Raw genomic sequence first — 20,938 nt, 5'->3', positions numbered from 1 at the left:
GGCATCACGGTCTGATTGGGATGCTGGGCAATAATTCCCATTTGCTACATGGCCCACCCACCCACAGGAATCCACTTGGGATGTGCGAAGTGCTCACTTAACTAAGATTGCCTTAAGCTCGCAGTCAGTGGGAGATAAGGGTGGTCAGTGGGTCAGACAGGCAGGGGCGGGGTATGCCCCCGGAATGAGATCACACGATCCAAGGGGTTGCATGGCAGACCCGCGGGCGCTGAGACACCCAGCTTCCCCCCGCCTAGCCCCACCCCTCCTGACTCCGCACAACCCCCACCACCGCTGGCGTACTCTCCCAAGTGAGACCACATAGCCCCTGGGGAGCGAAGATGGCTACTCACCTGATCGGATCCCCACAGCAGCCCTTCTGCCAGCTTCACGTTTTTAAAAAGGAGCATTAATCAGTGCCCACGTGACCACTTGCTGGAGAGACCGTTAAATTAAGGGAGACCGTTAGATCGGGGTTGCTCCCGTTAATTGTAAGGCGTTTGGTCTTAAGTGATGATTATTGGATTCTTGCCCTGCTACGGTGGGTTGCTGATTTCACCAACGGGAGTGGCTGATAGATCACAAGCCAATCAGCGCACGGCGGGGTTCTTGCTTTCAGCCTCGCAGTAACGGCCTTGTTGTGCTATTGCTTAAGCGCAACTCAAACATTAAATCGCTCCGTTAGTCATTCTTTTGGAGCTTGGGGTGTTTCTCACTGGGAACTCCCATGCGGAATTTTTTTCTGCAGTGGGGAACTAGAGTCGTCAGCAAGACCGGCTCCTCAGATATTAGGGCACCGTTTTTAAAGGGTGCCCAGGTTGGCACTGCCCGGGTGCCAGATGTACTTCCAGGATACTGCCCTGCCCTGTCCCAGGCCGCCCGGAGCTTCAATGGCCTTCAAGCCCCCCAGCATGGCCTCCACATCTGATCTCCGTTTTTGGAGATCAGTTCTTTTTCTTTTAAATATATTTTATTCCAAACAATACAAAAAGTTTCACAAACATATTAAAAACACTCAGATATATCTATTACAAACAGGTTGTCATTATTTTTGTTTTCAAACTTTTGAGACCAGCTTTAATCCACTGCGGCATGAGGCCCAGCCAGTCCAGTCAGTGACCACCGGGAGCTGAGAAAATGTGGCCTCAACTGGGCTGTGCATATCATCTGGATCATGCCCAACGAGGGTGTCGGGCGCATCGCTCTCGGCTCAGCGACCAGCACAAAACCCATTTTTTTGTCCTCTCCCACTATGCACCCAGCACAACGGATCAGTGGCAGACGCAGAGCGGTTGGAAAATTCCACCATTAAACTTCATTGAAAAAGACATCAGGTTACATCAGAAGGAAGAAAAAGATAATTATTAGGAAAAGGGAACATAAATTTTGGGGGAAAAACAATCCTACCTTATTAGAAAGGATAAATAAGCACCAATTTGGGAGTGGATAAGGCTCGATCGAAGAGTGAGATCAGGGTCTATTAAACTGACTTACAGTAAACAAAAGCAGAAACGTTAACAACATAAAATTCAATGTTGCCCATTGTGAAAACAAGAGCCACAGCCAAATCAGCACATCTCAACAAAATGGTGAGAAGAGCAAGGTAAGTCAAGTTACCCTGGAATTGTGTTGAGTTTCAAAGTAGCTGAACTAACGTCAATGGAATGTGTAATAGCCATTAAATTTATCAAGCTAATTTATGATCATGCAGAATCCATGATTCATTAAGGATTAAGTGCTGATCCACCTCTATGGGTAACACTCAATAGTTTCACAATGGCACCATCAGTGTAAATGTGGGCATTAATGGATCAGAATCATTATATGTTGTAAGGCTGTGTGTTGAGAATTTCTTACATGCAGATCATCACATAATTAATTTGTGATTTCACTCTTGCATGACGCATCATCCATCATTTCCAATGGCTTCTCCCTTTCTGCGGACTTTAACTCTGATGTTCTATCCAGGCTCCCCTTCTTATTATTTGCATGCTGCCCCATGGTGACTTTATCCAGTAGCATGGAATCAAGTCCTACTCGTGTGTTGGCTTCATTCAGTTCCACTTTCTTTTTACTTCCTAGGCTATTGGCAACCTCCTCAATTGTCTAAGCAATATAGAGATCTGGATGTACTTAAATTTTCTCCAACTAAATACTGGCAAAATTAAACTTACCCTCTTCACTTTCCATTTGCACCAACATGCCTCACTCCTTCACTACATCAATCTTTACAGCTGCCAACTCCGCCTTGGTCCATAGATGCAGAATTGTAGGCCAGGGTTTTAGGGGCTTGCCATGGTGTGTCTCCCGCCAGCAAGTGTGTGGGGGCCATTTGCATTGCTATTTACTTTGGCGAGACAATCATATCCCGCCACGTGGGGGAACCATAAAATCCTGGCGAAGTGCCCTTAATGATAGAACCCTGCTCCTCCCCAAATACTGTCCAAGCTGCCTTTTCATTTCCAAAGCATCGACTGCTTATCACTGACTGTTGTCAAAAAATCCACTCCACACCTTTATCACTTAAAGATTTGATCGCTCCAGTGCTTCCCTTGACGGCCTCCCTACTTCCACCATTCATGAAACATAACTCATCAGAATGCCACAATGGTTGACCCCATACATACTTAAACAGATATATGGGCTGGGATTCTCCACCGCTGGTAACGGAGTTCCTGTTGTGGCAGAGAATTTTCCATCGGGAAAAAGAATGGGATCAGCGCTGATTGCAATGATCTGGTACCCCGTAGGCGCTGACATCGAGGTTCGCGCTCTGCACCAGTGGGAGAATGCAAATTGGTCATTTGAACTCAGTTACATCCTGTCAATGGTTTGGACATCGGATTCGCCATGCCTCCATGATGCTCTCGGCCGGGATTCACGCGGGTGTAGATTGGTGCAAGTATTTGCAAGCCTGGCCCTGCATGGTGGACCTTTCAGTGGGTCAAAGGGATAAGTATTTAACATGGGTGCTCTCAAAGTCTATAGGCGGGCCCCGCACAATGCAAATCCTACCCAGCCCACCCCCCCCATCAGACCCCCACATCAGAGACCCCCTATATCAAACCCCCATATCAGAGCCCCCCCCCATATTAGAGACCACCGATCAGAGATCCCTCCATCAAAGACCCTCCATGTTGGAGACCCACAGATTAGAGAATCCATCTGAAACCCCACATCACAGACCCTCCCCCCCTCCAGCCATCAGACCCCCTACCCATCAGTAACCCCTGCCTGTAAGCTAAAGAGAGTCCAGGCAGAAACAGTGAAAAACCTCTGAATTTTCACTGACCTGTTCCTTACATCTGCTACCTCAGACGGATTTGTATAAAATAGCGGCTGTTACTTCATAGAAAGCCAAAACACATCACAGGCTTCAAACACCTTCACATAGGGGCTGGTTTAGCTCACAAGGCTAAATCGCTGGCTTTTAAAGCAGACCAAGCAGGCCGGCAGCACGGTTCGATTCCCGTACCAGCCTCCCCGGACAGGCGCCGGAATGTGGCGACTAGGGGCTTTTCACAGTAACTTCATTGAAGCCTACTCGTGACAATAAGCGATTTTCATTTTTTCATTTTTCATTTCATCCTTTGATCTGCAAGGCTTCCATTCACTTTCAAAGATAAATAACTTTTAGAAGGCTGAAATTGAAAGGGTAATAGCTTCTAGACAGGCAGGTGTCTAAATTGTTTATTTTCATTTCCCTTCATGCTTGAATGCATCTCAAGTACACTTTTTAACTGAACCACAATGCTTATAAACATCTAAGTGTTAAGTGCTTTCACGTCATCTTTTTCTCGGTAGAGAGCATTTAACTTTTGATGTGGTCAGCAGCTGCCAGATATTTATAAACATAGGGGTGTCTCTGATGGGAGGGGCCTGATGGGGGTGTCTGATGGGAGTCTCTGATAGCAGATTTTGGGGGGTCAGGTTACCCTCATGTGTGCATACTGTGGGGGTGGGGGATACCCAGCAATGCCTGTGGTGGTGGGGGATGTGCCCCTACATATCAGCTTTTGGGGGGGATGGATTTTTATTGTGGGGAGGGGGGGCAGTCGTTGGTCTTCAGTATCGGACCGTCTACCCAAAATGGCTGCCTAATAGCAGAATTCAGAGCAGAATGCCTCGTACGTTAATGAAATGAATGAAATGAAAATTGCTTATTGTCACGAGTAGGCTTCAATGAAGTTACTGTGAAAAGTCCCTAGTCGCCACATTCCAGCGCCTGTCTGGGGAGGCTGGTACGGGAATCGAACCGTGCTGCTGGTCTGCTTTAAATGCCAGCGATTTAGCCGGGTGAGCTAAACCAGCCCCATGTGAGCTAAACCAGCCCCATGTTAGCATGGCAAGGGAGAGAAAATCGTTCCTGGGTGCCGCTATTCGCACCAGCGCAAACCAGGAACAATTCACCTCCAGCAGGAGAACATAGTCTCCCAAATTGCCCATTGGCTCTCCCAGGGAAAGCATGTAAAAATCTTTGTTCACACCTTCAAATCTTCCCATCACCTTTTTCACTGTTATTCAGTAATCCTTTCCAGTTGTATATTCCTGTGCATATCCTCTGACATAGAGTTCCTCCTCCTACCCCATCCTCCTGCTTCACACCTTCATCTCCATTTTCCAGAATTCCAGTACAAAAATAGGGAAGTCTTGCTTAAATTATACAAGGCAGTAGCTAGACCACACCTGGAATACTGTGAACAGTTTTAGCCCCCTTACCTAAGGAAAGATAGACTGGCATTGGGAGCAGTCCAGAGAAGGTTTACTGAGTTGATCTCAGGTATGATGGGATATTTTTATGAGGAGGCGGTTGGGCCTGTACACATCGGAGTTTAGAAGAATGAGAGGCCTTATTGAGACATATAGGATTCTCAAGGGGCTCAATGGGGTGGATGCTGAGAGATTGCTTCCCCTTGTAGGGGACTACAGATGCTGCCAGACCTGCTGAGATTTTCCAGCATTTTCTCTTGACGGGATATATGCTGAGAGGATGTTTCTCCGTGTGCAGGAAGCCAGAACTAGAGGCTCAGTTTCAAAATAACTGGTCTCGTGTTTAAGTCAGAGATGAGAAAGAATTTCTTCTCTCAAAGGGTCATTAATGTTTGGAATTTTTTCCCCTAGTAAGCAGTCGAGGCTGGGTCATTGAATATATTCAAGGCTGTTGGACAACTTTTTGATCAACAAGGGAGTCCTAGGTTATGGAGGACAGGCAGGAAAGTGGAGTTAATGCCACATCAGAACAGCCATGATAGTATTGAATTGTGGAGCTGGCTTGAGGGACTGAATGGCCTATCCTTAAGTGTTATGTGCTTTAAAATTTCTTCCTATTCTTATGTCCTTTTCAAGTTCTACAGAATACTTTTCACAGCTCACAATGCTTCCAAATTTCACACCATTCACAAACTTTGAAGTTGTGTCCTGTACATCAAGGTCTAGGTCATTAATATATAACAAATAAAACAAGGGACCCAAAACACTGACCCCTGGGAAACTTCACTACAAACCTTCCTTTAGCCAGAAAAACATTCATTAACCACTCGTCTCTATTTCCTGTCACTCAACTAATATCCTATCCATGTTGCTACTGTTCCTTTTCTTCCAGCTATAACTTTGCTCAAAAGTCTGTTGTGTGGCACTGTATCAGACGCCTTTTGGAAGTCCATGTACACCACATCAACTGCATTTCCTTCAGCAATCCTCTCTGTTACCTCGTCAAAAACTCCAAGTTGGTTAAAAACATTGTTTTCTTTATAAAATCCATGCTAACATTCTCTAATTATGTGGAGCGGGATATACCGTGAATCGGCGCGATGGCCCAAAACCAGCGCCAAAAACGGCGCAAATCACTCCAACGTCGGGCCCCACAAAACGTCGCGAATTCTCCGGCCCCGAATGTGCTAGTAGCAGCATGACACCATTCACGACGGCATCAACTTTCACGGGCGCGCGAGGCTTCACTGCACAAAAGACGCCCCCCCGGGACCCGACAAAATGGCCGCCCGCCGCACAGCGCCAAGAGAGACCCCCCACTGTCTGCCCCCCTTTCCCCTTCCCAATCCCTATTCCCCATATCCCCCTTCCCTCAGAACCCTCTTCCCCCATATAACCCCTTCCCCATAGCCCCCTTCCCCCATAACCACCCTTCCCCCATATCCCCCTTCCCCCATATCCCCCCTTCCCCATATAACCCCTTCCCCATAGCCCCTTCCCCCATAACCACCCTTCCCCCATATCCCCCTTCCCCATAACCACCCTACCCCCATATCCCCCTTCCCGCATATCCCCCCTTCCCCATATTGCCCTTCCTCCATATCCCCCTTCCCCGTATCCCCATATATGGGGGAAGGCCGCGTGCAGGAGCAGGTAGTGGTGCCGCTCATGCGTGCCACCCAGGCCGAAACCGCATGGGTGGCATTTGCGGTGGAGGCAATGGGTGCGACAGTGTCAGACATGGGTCGCAGTATGCAAGGTGTGTGGCTTTCATGGCCCCGGACATGGCTGCCCTCTCACAGGCAACCATGAGCCAGAGCCGGCAGCAGATCGCAGAGGCGCTCAACGCCGTGGCCCAGTCTCTGCAGGCCATCGCTGAGGGCATCGCCGCCATTGCCCATGTGCTGGTCGGCGTCGCCCAGACACAGACAGGGATGGCCAACTCCCTGAGCTCCATGGCTGCAAACTTGCAGACCCTTGTTGATACCACGGCGGGCCTCCAGGACTGGCAGCGCCAGGTGTCGGGAGGGTGTCGGGTGCTCAGTCCGTTCACATCCCCGACCCATGTAGAGGCCTGGGGGCCATCGGGCACCGAGGGAGGAGGAGGTGCTGGGGCCCATTCCGCGTCCCCCTGTAGGGGAGGTCCCGGAACACCGCGACACCTCGGATTCCTCCCCTTCCATCCCAGGTGCATCTGGTGGGCAACGGGCAGGACAGGCTGGCAGCTCGCCATTCCAGTTGCCCGAGCCACAGCCTGGCCCATCCAGGCCGGGCCAGGAAACGGCCGCCAAAGGAGTCCCTAGTCACAGGGCAGGAATCACAGGAGTGCACCTCCAGTTCTGCTGTACCATCTGGGGAAATCCCCTAGATGTAGTGATAGGGCCTGTAAGGGCAAACAATTAGACACTGATAAAGTTGGCACAGGTGCAGGGCACAGATGAGTTATAGGGGCTAGGGCATGTGTATGAACTGTTTGTTATTAAAATCACTTTCACACCTCCAGAAGCTGCCTTTGTGCTGTGTCCAATGGATGCGGGGGTGTGGTGTGAGGTGAGCGCCAGTGTATGTGTGAGGGATGATAGAACATCAGCCCCAGGTGAGTGTGCACCACCCCCCCCTCTCCCCCCGGGTCGCCCTCACCACCCCCCCAGGCAGACGATGGGACCGTGCGCTGCAGTGTAACGGCCGCATGCAGGGATGGTCCGGGTGGAGGGTGGTACTGTGGCCATGGGTCAGACATTGTCCAACAATGTAGAGCCCACAGCTCATCGCAGAGCGGGTCGTCATCATCCACCATGGCTTGCAATAGACACACTTCCACCGGCGACCATGTGAGGCCGGACCGTTGTGCCGCAGGTGGATGTGCAATGGAGGGGTGGTGTGCATGCGGGTGGGGTGTGCGTGGTTGGTGTTGGGTGGACGGGGTGAGGGTGGTTGGTGTTGGGTGGGTGGGGTGAGGGTGGTAGGTTGGTGCCGTAGTGTGCAGTCTGTACCCATACTCGGTGATTCCCACGCCCCCCTAGTCAGTGAACCGGGCGGCTATCAGCCTGTCCCGTGCCCGCTGGCCCAGCCGGTAACGGTGGGCAGCCTCCCGTCCATGTCCAGCCCGTCTGTCCTGACCATTGCCCCCATCCTCCTCATCTGGGGAGGTCTGCGCCTCGTCCTGCTGCTCCTCCCCTCCCCCCTCCTCTGCCTGCGGCACATCGCCCCTCTGCTGGGCTATGTTGAGCAGGACGCAGCAGACCACAACGATGCGGCCGACCCTATCTGTCGGGTACTGGAGGGCCCCTCCAGAGCGGTCCAGGCACCTGAAGCACATCTTTAGCAGGCCAAAGCCTCCCTATCACACGCTGCATGGGCATCGTTGTAGCGGTTCCCCGCGTCAGTCTGTGGCCTCCGTATAGGCGTCATCAGCCACGACCGCAATGGGTAACCCGTCGCCCAGCAACCAGCCCCACAGCACGGGGGGGGGGGGGGGGGGGGGGGGGGGGGGGATAGGGGCGTCCCTCGAATATGGTGGGGATGAAAGATTTCACCGAGTCATGTACATTGCCCTGGTACCGAGCGCAGGCGTGCAGGATCATCATACAGTGGTCACAGACCACCTGGATGTTCATGGAATAGGTCCCCTTCCTATTCGTGAACATGGCCCTGTTATCCGCAGGTCACCCTCTGGACCATGGGCATCCTGGCCACCTCAGCGAAGCCCGCTGCCCGGGCATCCTGGCTGGCCCGGTGCACTGGGAACTGGATGTAGCGGTCCGCAATGGCATATAGGGCATCTGTCACTGCACGGATGCACCGGTGCACCGATGCCTGTGAGATGCCGGAGAGGTCCTCACTCGGCGCCTGGAATGACCCCGTGCCATAGACGTTCAGGGCCACCGTAACCTTGACGGCCACGGGGAGAGGGTGTCCTCCTGCAGTTCCACATGGTGCCAGGTGTGCCATCAGGTGGCAGATATGGGTGACCGTTTCCCGGTTCATCCGGAGTCCTCCTGCATGTCTAGTCCGTGAGGTCCTGGTACGACGAGCGGGGCCAGTACACACGAGGCCTCACAGGCGTCTCCGTCGCTATGGCACCTCCAGCACCGCCTTCTCGTCCTGTCGTGCGGGCGGCCCTCCAGCCTGGGCGACTGACACCTGCCTCCATACGGCACGCACCTCTGCGGCAGCCTCCGCCACCTCCCTGGCATGCTCCTGCTCCAGCTCCCCCAGGGCAACATGTCGAAGTGCGGCTCCCGCCAGGACGGCCAACGTCGCTGGGTGATGACCAAATATAACGGCCTGCAGGGTGTGGGGGTGAAGGTGGGGGAATAGATGACATGTCACCATTGCCCATACCCACCCCCCCCCCACCCCCCACCGCAGCCTGGCATATGGGCAGGCAGACATCCCCCCTCCCCGGCACTCCGTCCCCAAACCCCACGACCCTCCCCAACACCCCCCCCCCCCTTCCCCGGCACGCACCCTCCCCAAACCTGCCCCCCTCTCCTCCCCAGCACGCACCCTCTCCATCACTCCCCCTCCCCTACCCCCCCTTCCCAGAATTCACCCTCTCCATCACTCCCCCCCCCCTAACCCCCCCCCCCCCCCCCCCCGCACCCCTCCTTCCCAGCATTCACCCTCTCCATCACTCCCCCTCCCCTACCCCCCCTTCCCAGAATTCACCCTCTCCATCACTCCCCCTCCCCTACCCCCTGCCCCCCCTTCCCAGCATTCACCCTCTCCATCACTCGCCCTCCCCGGCCACCGCTCTCCTTCCCAGCATTCACCCTCTCCATCACTCGCCCTCCCCAGCCACCGCTCTCTTCCCTGGCACCCTCCCCAACCGCACCTCCCCCCCCCTCCTCCCCAGCACCTTCCCCAAAAATCCCCCCCTCCTCCTAGGCACGCACCCTCGCCAAACTCCCCCCTCCTCCCCGGTACGCACCTCTCCATCACGCACCCTCTCCATCATGCACCCTCTCCAACCCCCCTTCCTGTCCCGCAGCCCCTGCCCCCAGCCCCTCCTCCCCACCACCCCCAGCCCCTCCCCACAGACCCCCCCCCCCCCCCCGGCACGCACACTCCAATAGCTCCTGCTATTGATAAATTGATAAATTGCCTTTAGTGTCAAAAAGGTTAGGTGGGGTTTTGAGAATAGCGTGGAGCCGTGGGCTTAAGTGGGGTGCTCTTTCCTGAGGGCCAGTGCAGATTCGATGGGCCAAATGGCCTCTTCCTGCACTGTATGATTGTATGATTGCATGTACGTATGATTTCGTATGTATGTACGATTTCCTCTCACCCTGCATACACAAGCTTGGATTGTGCTTTCTATAAACCTGCTATCCATGAAGCTCTCAGTCTCGCAGATGTATCACCATGACATCAGTTGCTGCTTAATGTCTGAAACCCAGAATGAAAGCGGCTGCAACTGACAATATTTCCTGGACAAATGGTAATCCAACACATGGAGTTCCCACATATCACAGGATGTGCATTCTAGGGGTCGGAGCAGCCAAGTATTTCTTTATTTAATAATTAACCTTGCTTCTGCTAATAATCCTTACCAATACTAACGAGCCATAGTAAATGTTACTACTATTAATAAACCTTACTAATAATGAGAAATCCTACAATTACCTAATTCACCTTAATAGTAGCAATAAACTAAACATAACAATAAAATATATTCATATTTAATAGTTTTATTGTTTTCAATTTGCCAGTTGTATAAAATCAGTTCCTGAGCACCAATACTCACCAGTCAATCAGGTTACATTTGTGTTTCTGAATGTGGTTCCGATTGTCCTCAAGCTCCAAACTGGCAAGCCCTACTGCTCTCTGACCTCTCACCCCTTTCCTAACTCCACTGCTCTCTGACCTCTGATCCCTTTCCTAACTCCATTGCTCTCTTATGTTTCACCCCTTTCCTAACTCCACTGCCCTCTGACCTCTCATCCCTTTTCTAACCCCATTACTCTCTGACCTCTCACCCCTTTCCTAACTCCACTCCTCTCTGAACTCTCACACCTTTCCTTAGTCCACCGCTCTCTGAACTCTCACCCCTTTTCTAACCCTGATGTGGAGATGCCGGCGTTGGACTGGGGCGAGCACAGTAAGAAGTCTTACAACACCAGGTTAAAGTCCAACAGGTTTGTTTCAAATCACTAGCTTTCGGAGCACTGCTCCTTCCTCAGGAGAATGAAGAGGTAGGTTCCAGAAACATTTATATCGACAAAGTCAAAGATGCAAGACGATACTTTGAATGCGAGCATTTGCAGGTAATTTAAGCCTTTACAGAGCCAGAAAGAGGGGTAACCCCAGGTTAAGGAGGTATGAATTGTCTCAAGCCAGGACAGTTGGTAGGATTTCACAAGCCCAGGCCAGATGGTGGTGGGTGAATGTAATGCAACATGAATCCAAGGTCCTGGTTGAGGCTGTACTCATGCGGAACTTGGCTATAAGTTTCTGCTCGGTGATTCTGCGTTGTCGCACGTCTTGGAGAATGCGTAGCCGAAGATCAGAGGCTGAATGCCCTCGACTGCTGAAGTGTTCCTCGACTGGAAAGGAACATTCTTGCCTGGCGATTGTCGCGCGATGTCCGTTCATCCGGACATTGAATAGTTCATCTTAAAATGTTAAAGCAAATTTTGGAAACTAAAATGTTAATATATGACTAAACAGTTACAAAGTAATTTGTTGAAAAATAGCTGTAAAATGCATTGATTCAAAATTCACGATTTGGAGATTTCTTTTTCCCTTTCTAGAATATATTGAAAATCCTGCTCATTGATGTCGCTTATATTAATCCCTTCCATCTGGGAACTGCACAAAAGGCAGCTTCACTGGAGAGTGCGACTTCACCTAATTGTCGTAACTAAACTGTACCTTCAGTTCCCAGAACAATTCGGCCAAGACAGAGTATTTTAGAATTTGTGAGACTAAATCTATCTAATACATAAATCAGCACGGTACCACTGGAAGGACCTTGAGTATTATGTAGCAATGTTTTTCATGCATTTATGACTGTTTATTCATCATAAAACTTGTGTTATGGGCCAGGGTTTAGAAAACTCCAAAGTATATCACCTGACCTACAACTGTTTATTAATTTTGGGTACGAGGAGCACAAGGGCCTGTCTGTCAGGTGTTATTCAACAGAGGCCTTAAGCATTTTTAATCAAAAACAAAGTTTATTCTACGAATTTAGTTAATTTTTTTATAAACACACACAGTAGGCATTTTTATCAACTACAAACATAAATAACCCACACAGTTACAGTACACTATATATAACTCTTAATAAATTTCCCCCTTAACCTGTTCCAATTTAATAACAAGATCCCATGAATCAGAAAACCCTTTCCAAAGTTGTGGCCCAGCACACAGCACTCAAGACTTGGTTTAGATGCTCTTGTGTCCATTCCAAAACAGCAAGTTTGAATTTCTTCCAGAAAACAATTATTTCTTTTCAAGTTATCAACTAATCTGGAAACAGCTTTTACAATGCAGAGAGAGAGATAAACAGGACAAGACTTCTCTGCCTGAATACAGCAGCCAAATGTGACAACGAAAGCAACAGCTTGATTTTAAAATTCTCATTCTTGTTTTCAAATCCCTCCTTGGCCTTGCACCTTTCTTATCACTGTAATCTCCCCGAACCCCGCCATAGAACAGTACAGCACAGAACAGGCTTTCGGCCCTCGATGTTGTGCCAAGCAATGATCACCCTACTCAAACCCACATATCCACCCTATACCCGTAACCCAACAACCCCCCCCCCCCTTAACCTTACTTTTTAGGACACTATGGGCAATTTAGCATGGCCAATCCACCTAACCCGCACATCTTTGGACTGTGGGAGGAAACCAGAGCACCCGGAGGAAACCCACACACACGGGGAGGACGTGCAGACTCCGCACAGACAGTGACCCAGCCGGGAATCGAACCTGGGACCCTGGTGCTGTGAAGCATTTATGCTAACCACCATGCTACCGTGCTGCCCATTAACAAATGCCATCATCTGAGACATCTGAGCTCTTCTGATTCTGCCCCCTTGTGCATTCCCAATTGTAATTGCTCTACAATTGGTGGGCGTGCCTTCAGTGATCTAGGCTTCAAGCTCTGGAGTTCCCTCCCTGCACCTCTCCATCTCTCAACCTTGCTGTCCACACTTGACCAAGCTTTTGGTCATCTGACCTATATCTCCTTATGTGACTCAGTGTCATAGTTCATGTTACAATGTTTCTGTGAAGCACCTTGTGTACATGGTACATTTCTTTCCATTAAAGATGCTGTATGAATATAAATAACTGTTATATTAATGTTTTAATAGCAATCATTTCTTTTGTTTGTTTTTAATAGCTACTGGCTGTAGACTGGCCTTTTGGCGTTGAAATATGTAAGTTTGTTCCATTTGTTCAGAAGGCATCCGTTGGTATCACAGTCCTCAGTCTATGCGCACTGAGCATTGACAGGTAAAAGAACTCTCTTTTATTTTCACCTTGTTCAAACAATTAACTCACAAAAGAAACAGTTATTACTGTGCTGATCATATATTTCAACAGACATTTTATTACCAAACTAAATTAAGTAGCCAACTGCCAATATGACTTGCAGAATTTGCCAAAAGGATGTTGAAAATTCCCCCACATGAATTAAGTAGCCAGAATTAAATCCAGATATTTGCACTGTCTGACTGGGACTAGGGCAAAATATTTAAGTATTTTCCCTAAACATTTTATAATTGCTGGCTTTAGTCAATATACTAGGTTCATTACCAAATCTGCCAAGCTACTGGCCCTGTACTGGGGAGGCAATGGCATAGTGGTATTGTCACTGGACTGGTAAAGCAGAGACCCAGAGTCATGCTGTGTGGTCCCAGGTTCAAATCCCGCCACTGCCGATGGTGAAATTTGAATTCAATAAAAATCTGAAATTAGTCATTGTCAATTGTTGGGAAAATCCATCTGGTTCACTAATGTCCTTTAGGTGCCCTTTCGGGGAGGAAATCTGCTGTCCTACATGTGACTCTTAACTGCCCTTCAAGGGCAATTAGGGATGGGCAATAAATGCTGGCACAGCCTGCAATGCCCATGTGCCATCAACAAATATAAAAAACCTCAACATCAGGAAAATAAAGCACCTAGATTTAAACTCATGCCATATTTACTTTTATTTTCATAAAAAACAAATGTCATAAGTGTTCTTTGTAAATAGCAAACTAAATAACATACTATCCACTCTTTATAAAGTTCTCTAAAAATAAGGGCATTGCTTGATTTTCATTGATGTTGTCAATACATTTGTGCACATTATGTCAATATTCCAATCACCGGACATTTGCAAAATGACATGATGTCCCAGTGTGCACATTTACTTTAAAAAGGATAATGAAGACTAAAATTTGCAATCCATAACAAGCCATCATGGGCTGGAAGATGAGTAGATGATATCATCTTTGTTATGTATGAGGACTAAAGATTTGCTCTGATTCCCTGCCTGCCAGCTGACTTGACCATACTCAGACGTCTTAACTTAATAGTAGATGTTGTATTATGCATGAAGGCATTTCATACACTATAAAAACATGATGATTTGTGTCTTCAACATTGATCTTAAAGTGGCATAATTTCTATGCCAAGTTCAAGCCTGGGAAAGTCAGATGCCACAAAACCATCACAGCCACAATGAAGGTGTTCCCATCGCAATCAATCACAATGCAAATTTCCCAAGCTTATGCTACATAAAAATGCCTGTATATATGTGTGATTGTTTCTAATGCCCAAAATTACAAATATAGATGACTTAAAAGTTTGTTGACAACATAAGCCTGAGGGTTATCATTATAAGAATTGTGCTGCATCACTGATCACATCTTGGGCGGGATTCTCCAACCCCCCCCCCCGCCGGGTCGGAGAATTGCCGGGGGGTGGTGTGAATCCCCCCCCCCCCCCACTGGCTGCGGAATTCTCCGGCGCTGGGGATTTGGTTGGGGGGGGGGAATCGCGCCGCGCCGGTCGGTGGCCGCTAACAGCGGTCCCCCCCGGCGATTCTCTGACCCGCGATGGCCGAGTGGCCGCCCGTTTTAGGCCGGTCTCGCCGGCGTAAATTACAACAGGTACTTACCGGTGGGACCTGGCTGCACGGGCAGCTTCCGAGGTCCTCAGGGGGCGCGGGGGCATCTGGCCCCGGGAGGTGCCCCCACGGTGGCCTGGCCCACGATCGGGGCTCACTGATCCGCGGGCGGGCCTGTGCCGTGGGGGCACTCTAGTCCTCCGTGTCGGCTGCTATTCCTCCGCGATGGCCGATGCGGAGATGAACCACCCCTGCGCATGTGCTGGCATGCCTCCAGCACATGCTGGTGCTCCCGTGCATGCGCCAACTCGCGTTAGCTGGCGGAGGCCCTTCGCCGCTGGTTGGCGTGGCGCCAAGCCCCTTCCGCACCGGCCGGTGGGGCGCAAACCACTCTGGTGCCGGCCTAGCCCCTGAAGGAGCGGAGGATTCCGAACCTTCGGGGCGGCCTGACGCCGGAGAGGTTCACGCCACCCCTTCGCGCCGGAGTTACCCGCCCCGCCGATTCCCGCAGAATCACGCCCCTTATCTTTATCACAGTGAAGTGTCTGTCAATTCACAGTTTGACTGACAGCTCCAAGTGCTTATAAATTCTTTGAAATGGGGCTATGATTATAAATGCTTGTTTTTTAAGGGATTAAAATAACTGAAGGAAGTCATATGTAGTGAATGGATTTTCATCAACGAGAGTTTTTTTTAAATAGTGAATTCATCAATCGACACTTTCAAAATGTTATTTCATTTCGAGGAGATGTGCGAGGCAGGTATTTTACACAGAGGGTGATGAGTGCCTGGAACGCGTTGCCAGGGAAGGTTGCAGAAGCAGATACATTAACGGTGCTCAAAAGGCATCTCGACAAATACATGGATTGGATGAATGTGGAGATATAGGTCACTAGGAAGTGCTGAGTGTTTTGGCCCAGGGTGGTATCATGAGCAGTACAGGCTTGGAGGGCTGAAGGGCCTGTTCCTGTGATGTATTGTTCTTTGTTCTATTTCATCTCAGCATGTGTCCTGAGGTTTGCCTGTGATGGGCACTGGGTGAATTGGCATGGAGGATGTAAGGCCAAAGGACGGAGTGGGGGGCATGGGTTGAGATGAGCTGGCACCAAACTGGCATAGGGGTTATAAAGTGCCATGGGGCTGAGTAGAGAGGTATATGCTGGCATGGAGGTTATGAGGGGCCATGGAGGCTGTGTGGGGAGAGGAGAGGGCTAGAGAAATGAGACCATAAGAAATAGGAGCAGAATTAGGCCACTCGGCCCATCAAGTCTGCTCCATCATTCAATCATGGCTGATATTCTTCTCATCCTCATTCTCCTACCTTCTCTCCAAACCCCTGACCCCCTTATTAATCAAGAACCTATCTATTTCTGTCTTAAATACACTCAGTGATTTGGCCTTCACATCCTTCTGCGGCAAAGTGTTCCACAGATTCGCCACCGTCTGGCTGAAGAAATTCCTCCTCATCTCTGTTTTAAAGGATCATCCCTTTAGTCTGAGATTGTGTCCTCTGGTTCTAGTTTATCCTACAAGTGGAAACATCCTCTCCGCGTCCACTCTATCTAGGCCTCGCAGTGTCCATTAAGTTTCCTTCGAAACTCCAATGAGTACAGACCCAGAGTCATCAACCGTTCTTCATATGACAAGCTCTTCAATCCAGGGGTCATTCTTGTGAACCTCCTCTGGACCCTTTCCAAGACCAGCACATCCTTCCTTAGATACAGGGCCCAAAACTGCTCACAATACACCAAATGAGGTCTGACCAGAGCCTTATACAGCCTCAGAAGTACATCCCTGCTCTTGTATTCTAGCCTTCTCGACATGAATGCTAACATTGCATTTGCCTTCCTAACTGCCGAATGAACCTGCACGTTAACCTTAAGAGAATCTTGAACAATGACTCCTAAGTCTCTTTGTGCTTCTGATTTGCTAAGCCTTTCCCATTTAGAAAATAGTCTATGCCTCCACTCCTCCTTCCAAAGTGCATAACCTCACACTTTTCCACATTGTATTTCATCTGCCACTTCTTTGCCTACTCTCCTAGCCTATCCAAGTCCTTCTGCAGCCCCCCTGCTTCTTCAATACTACCTGTCCTTCTGCATAACTATGTATCATCTGCAAACTTAGCAACAGTGTCTTCAGTTTCTTCTTCCAGATCGTTAATGTATATTGTGAAAAGTTGTGGTCCCAGCACCGACCCCTGAGGCACACCACTAGCCACCGACTGCCATCCTGAAAAAGACCCCTTTATCCCCACTCTCTGCCGGTTAGCCAATCCTCTATCCATTGCCAGGATCTTATCCTTAACACCATGGGCCCATAACCTATTTAACAGTCTCCTATGCGGCACCTTGTCAAAGGCCTTCTGGAAATGTAAATAAATCACGTCCCCTGGTTCTCCTTTGTCTAACTTCCTTGTTAGCGCCTCAAAGAACTCTAACAGATTTGTCAGACATGACTCCCCTTGACAAAACCGTGCTGACTCAGTCCTACTTTATCATGCACCTCCAAGTACTCCGCAATCTCATCTTTAATAACAGACTCTAAAATCTTATCAATGACCGAAGTCAGGCTAACCGGCTTATAATTTCCCATCTTCTGCCGCCCTCCCTTCTTAAACAGGGGTGTTACATTAGCCACTTTCCAGTCAAAGAACAAAGAAAGAACAAAGAAAAGTACATCACAGGAACAGGCCCTTCGGCCCTCCAAGCCTGTGCCGACCATGCTGCCCGTCTAAACTAAACTGTCCTTTGGGACTCCTCCCGCCTCCAGTGATTCCTGAAAGATCACCACCAATGCCTCCATAATCTCCTCAGCTATCTCTTTTAGAACCCTGGGGTGTAGTCCATCCGGTCCAGGTGATTTATCCACCTTCAGACCTTTCAGTTTCCCCAGAACTTTCTCCTTAGTGATGACCACTACACTCATCTGTGCCCCCGATTCTCCCAGAGCTCTGGCATCCCACTGATGTCTTCCACTGTGAAGACTGATGCAAAATAACTGTTCGGTTCCTCTGCCATTTTTTTGTTTCCTATTATTACTTCTCCAGCCTCATTTTCCAGTGGTCCAATGTCTATTTTTGCTTTTCTCTTACCTTCTATATATTGAAAAAAACTCCTCCTATCTTCTTTTATATTACTAGCTAGCTTACACTCATATTTCATCTTCTCCCCCCTTATTGCTTGTTTAGTTGCCCTCTGCTTGCTTTTAAAGGCTTCCCAATCTTCTGGCTTCCACTTAATCCTCATCACTTTATATGCTTTTTCTTTTGCTTTTATGCTGTCCTTGACTTCCCTCTTCAGCCATGGATGCATCGTCCTCCCCTTAGCATGTTTCCTCCTCCTTGGGATGAATTTCTGCTGTGCCTCTCTCATAACCCCCAAAACTCCTGCCATTGCTGGTCCACTGTCTTCCTTGCTTGGCTCCCTTTCTGATCAACTCTGGCCAGCTCCTCCCTCTTTGTAGTTACCCTTATTTAATTGCAATACCGTTACATCTGATTCCAGCTTCTTCCTCTCAGACTGCAGAGTGATGTTTATTGTTTTAATACTTTTTTTGAGCTCGGATGAAGTCCCGGAGCACAGAGGCAGGTCTTTTGCGCAGCTTGCCTCTGAACCCTTCCCTGGGGCAGCAGGTCTGATTCCAGCTATCACCCCCAGGAACCAAATGGTGACCTTTCTGGTCACTTTCTCCAGTCATGTCTGCGAAATTAAGAAATTTCCAATTTCTGTGCCCCCCAACTCTGGAACAAAAATTTCGACCCATGTCTCTGTTTCCCTCACTTCTCTTGTGGTAGAGCTCGCAGACTTGGGAGATGGTGTCTAAGAAGCCTTGGCAAGTTACTACAGTGTGACTTGTAGATGGCACACGCTGTTGTCATTGTGTGCCAATGGTGTATGGGGCATCAATCAAGTGAGCTGCTTTGTCTCGAATGGCATCAAACTTCTTAAATGTTATTGGAGCTGCACTCATCCAGACAAGTGGAGAGTACTCCCATCGTACTCCTGACTTGTGCCTTGTAGATGACGGACAGACTTTGGGGAGTCAGGAGTTGAGTGACTCACCATAAAAAACAAGCTTCTGACCTGTACTTCTAGCCATTTATATGGCAGCTCCAGATAAGTTTATATGGCAACTCCCAGATGTTATATTGAAGGATTCTACAATAATAAAGTGATTGAGTATCAAGCAGAGGTGAATAAACTCTGTTGTTGGAGATGGGGATTGCCTGACATTTCTGTGGTACAATTGATACTTGCCACTTACCAACCCAAGCTTGAATGTTGTCCAGATCAAGCTTCATACAAGCATGGACTACTTCATTATCTGAGGAGTTAAAAATGTAACTGAACATTGTGCAATTATGAGCACATAGCCCCAATTCTGACCTTATGATGGAGTGTGACGACGTGGGTCACATCTCCACTTTTTTTTCACCAGTGCTGGATTACCTGGCGAGAAATGCCAGCTGTGTAGCCGGCAAGCTACATGCCAGTTTTCTCTCCTGAGCCAGCACTTGGTGTAAAAATGATAAAGTTCCACCCGTTGTCTTCAGTTTCCACTCTGAAATCTGTTCCCTATTTATTGAGTCCATCCTTCTGCTCGGCAACTATCTGAGGCGGAACGAGGCTTATCACACTTGCTGTCATATTTGCCCCCAAGTGAGCTATCAGCCACATATTTGTGCCATCACTAACACCATCTACTTCCATCTCTGTAACATTGCCCAACTCTGACCCTGCTTCAGATCATCTGCCACTGAAATCCTTCATCCATGTCTTTGTTACCTCTAGACTTGACTATTGTAACATCCTCCTAGCGAGCCTCCCACATTCTACCTACCTTCCAAAGGCTTGAGGTTGTTCAAATTTCTGTAGCTTGTATCCTTCTTTGCACCAAGTTTCATTCACTTATTACCACTACGCTCGTTGACATGCATTGGGTCCTGGTCAAAGCAGGCAACATCTTGATTTCAATTTTTTTAATCATTGTTTTCAAATTTTCATGGCCCTCCCCATCTTTGTAATCTCTGCAAACCCACAATGTCCAAGGTATCGGTGCTCCTCTTGAGTATCCCTGATTTCAATTACTCTACCATTAGTTTGTAGGCCTTCAGCTGCCAAGATGTTAAGCTCTAGAATTCTTCCCCTAAACCTCTCTTCCCATTACATCTCATCTTTCTTTAAGGTGGGTTTATTAAAACCTACCTCTTTGACCAACCTTTTAGTTATCTGCCCAAATAGTGGCACTTATGAGTCAGTGTCAAATTGTGCTGCTGTAATGCCCTTATGCAGCACCTTGGTTGCTGTTACATTATAGGTGCTATATAAATGCATGTTATTATTGTTGCTGTAGGCAAAGTCATTATACCATGCAGGTCCCCTGATCAACTACAAGGGGCATTCCTGGGGAATCATAGGAAGAAAGTTAGATGAAGACCTGCCATCAAGATAACCCTGCCAGCATATATCATATATCAACCATATATCAAAGAGAAACAACCAGCCAATACAGACACTGAGGGTTATTAACAGGCACTTCATGACCTAGAGGCAGAAAGGTAGTGTTAAGTTCATACAGAAGCTTGGTGAGGTCACACACTCTACTGAGCATGATTGTGGACTCCAGGATACAATAGAAATTCAAGCACTGATGAAAGTGCAGAAAAGGTTTACAAGGATGTTATCAAAATTATTAGGATGCAACGATCAAGAAGGGGTGAGCTGGCTAGGACTCCGTTCTGAAAATAGAAGCGTGTCTATTCAGTGAATCAAGAGCTGAAGCTCCAAACTGCGCAGGGACTTCTTTACAGGTAAAATTCTCATGCGTTTGTATTCATTTGGCAACACAAGATCAGGGTACACTACACATGCTGCCTTGCAGATGACCAAATAACTTTCTATTATAGAATTGGGAGTCCAGCGAGTACTCGGTCTACCCAGTTTTTGTGTGTCGCGCGCCAAATGTCACATTAGAAAATCAACCTTACAATTACATGAAGGCACAATTTATTTTGTTCATGAGAAGCATCATGGGAAAGCAACTAGTATGTTTCAAAATCCAGTTAATGACATCCACTATCTTGGCACCGTTATCAGAAGCATTCTGATGTGCTTGAAATGATCATGAGGGAGCAGATCCATCGCAAAATGACTGAGCATCATAA

General features: G+C 48.5%; 1 protein-coding gene across 1 annotated transcript in view; it reads left to right on the top strand.

Annotated features, from left to right (window-relative positions):
* LOC119951335 (endothelin receptor type B-like) overlaps positions 1-20,938 on the top strand; it is a 39,028-nt gene that overhangs the window by 6,549 nt on the left and 11,541 nt on the right. Inside the window, exon 3 of the mRNA XM_038774452.1 lies at positions 13,060-13,172. Within this exon, the coding sequence (XP_038630380.1) occupies positions 13,060-13,172 (113 nt within the window). The remainder of the gene's footprint in view (positions 1-13,059; positions 13,173-20,938) is intronic.

The sequence above is a fragment of the Scyliorhinus canicula genome, chromosome 17, assembly GCF_902713615.1.
Source record: "Scyliorhinus canicula chromosome 17, sScyCan1.1, whole genome shotgun sequence".
Classification (NCBI taxonomy): domain Eukaryota; kingdom Metazoa; phylum Chordata; class Chondrichthyes; order Carcharhiniformes; family Scyliorhinidae; genus Scyliorhinus; species Scyliorhinus canicula.
The sequence above is the reverse complement of the archived record's forward strand: the minus strand, read 5'-3'. Positions and strand labels throughout refer to the sequence as shown.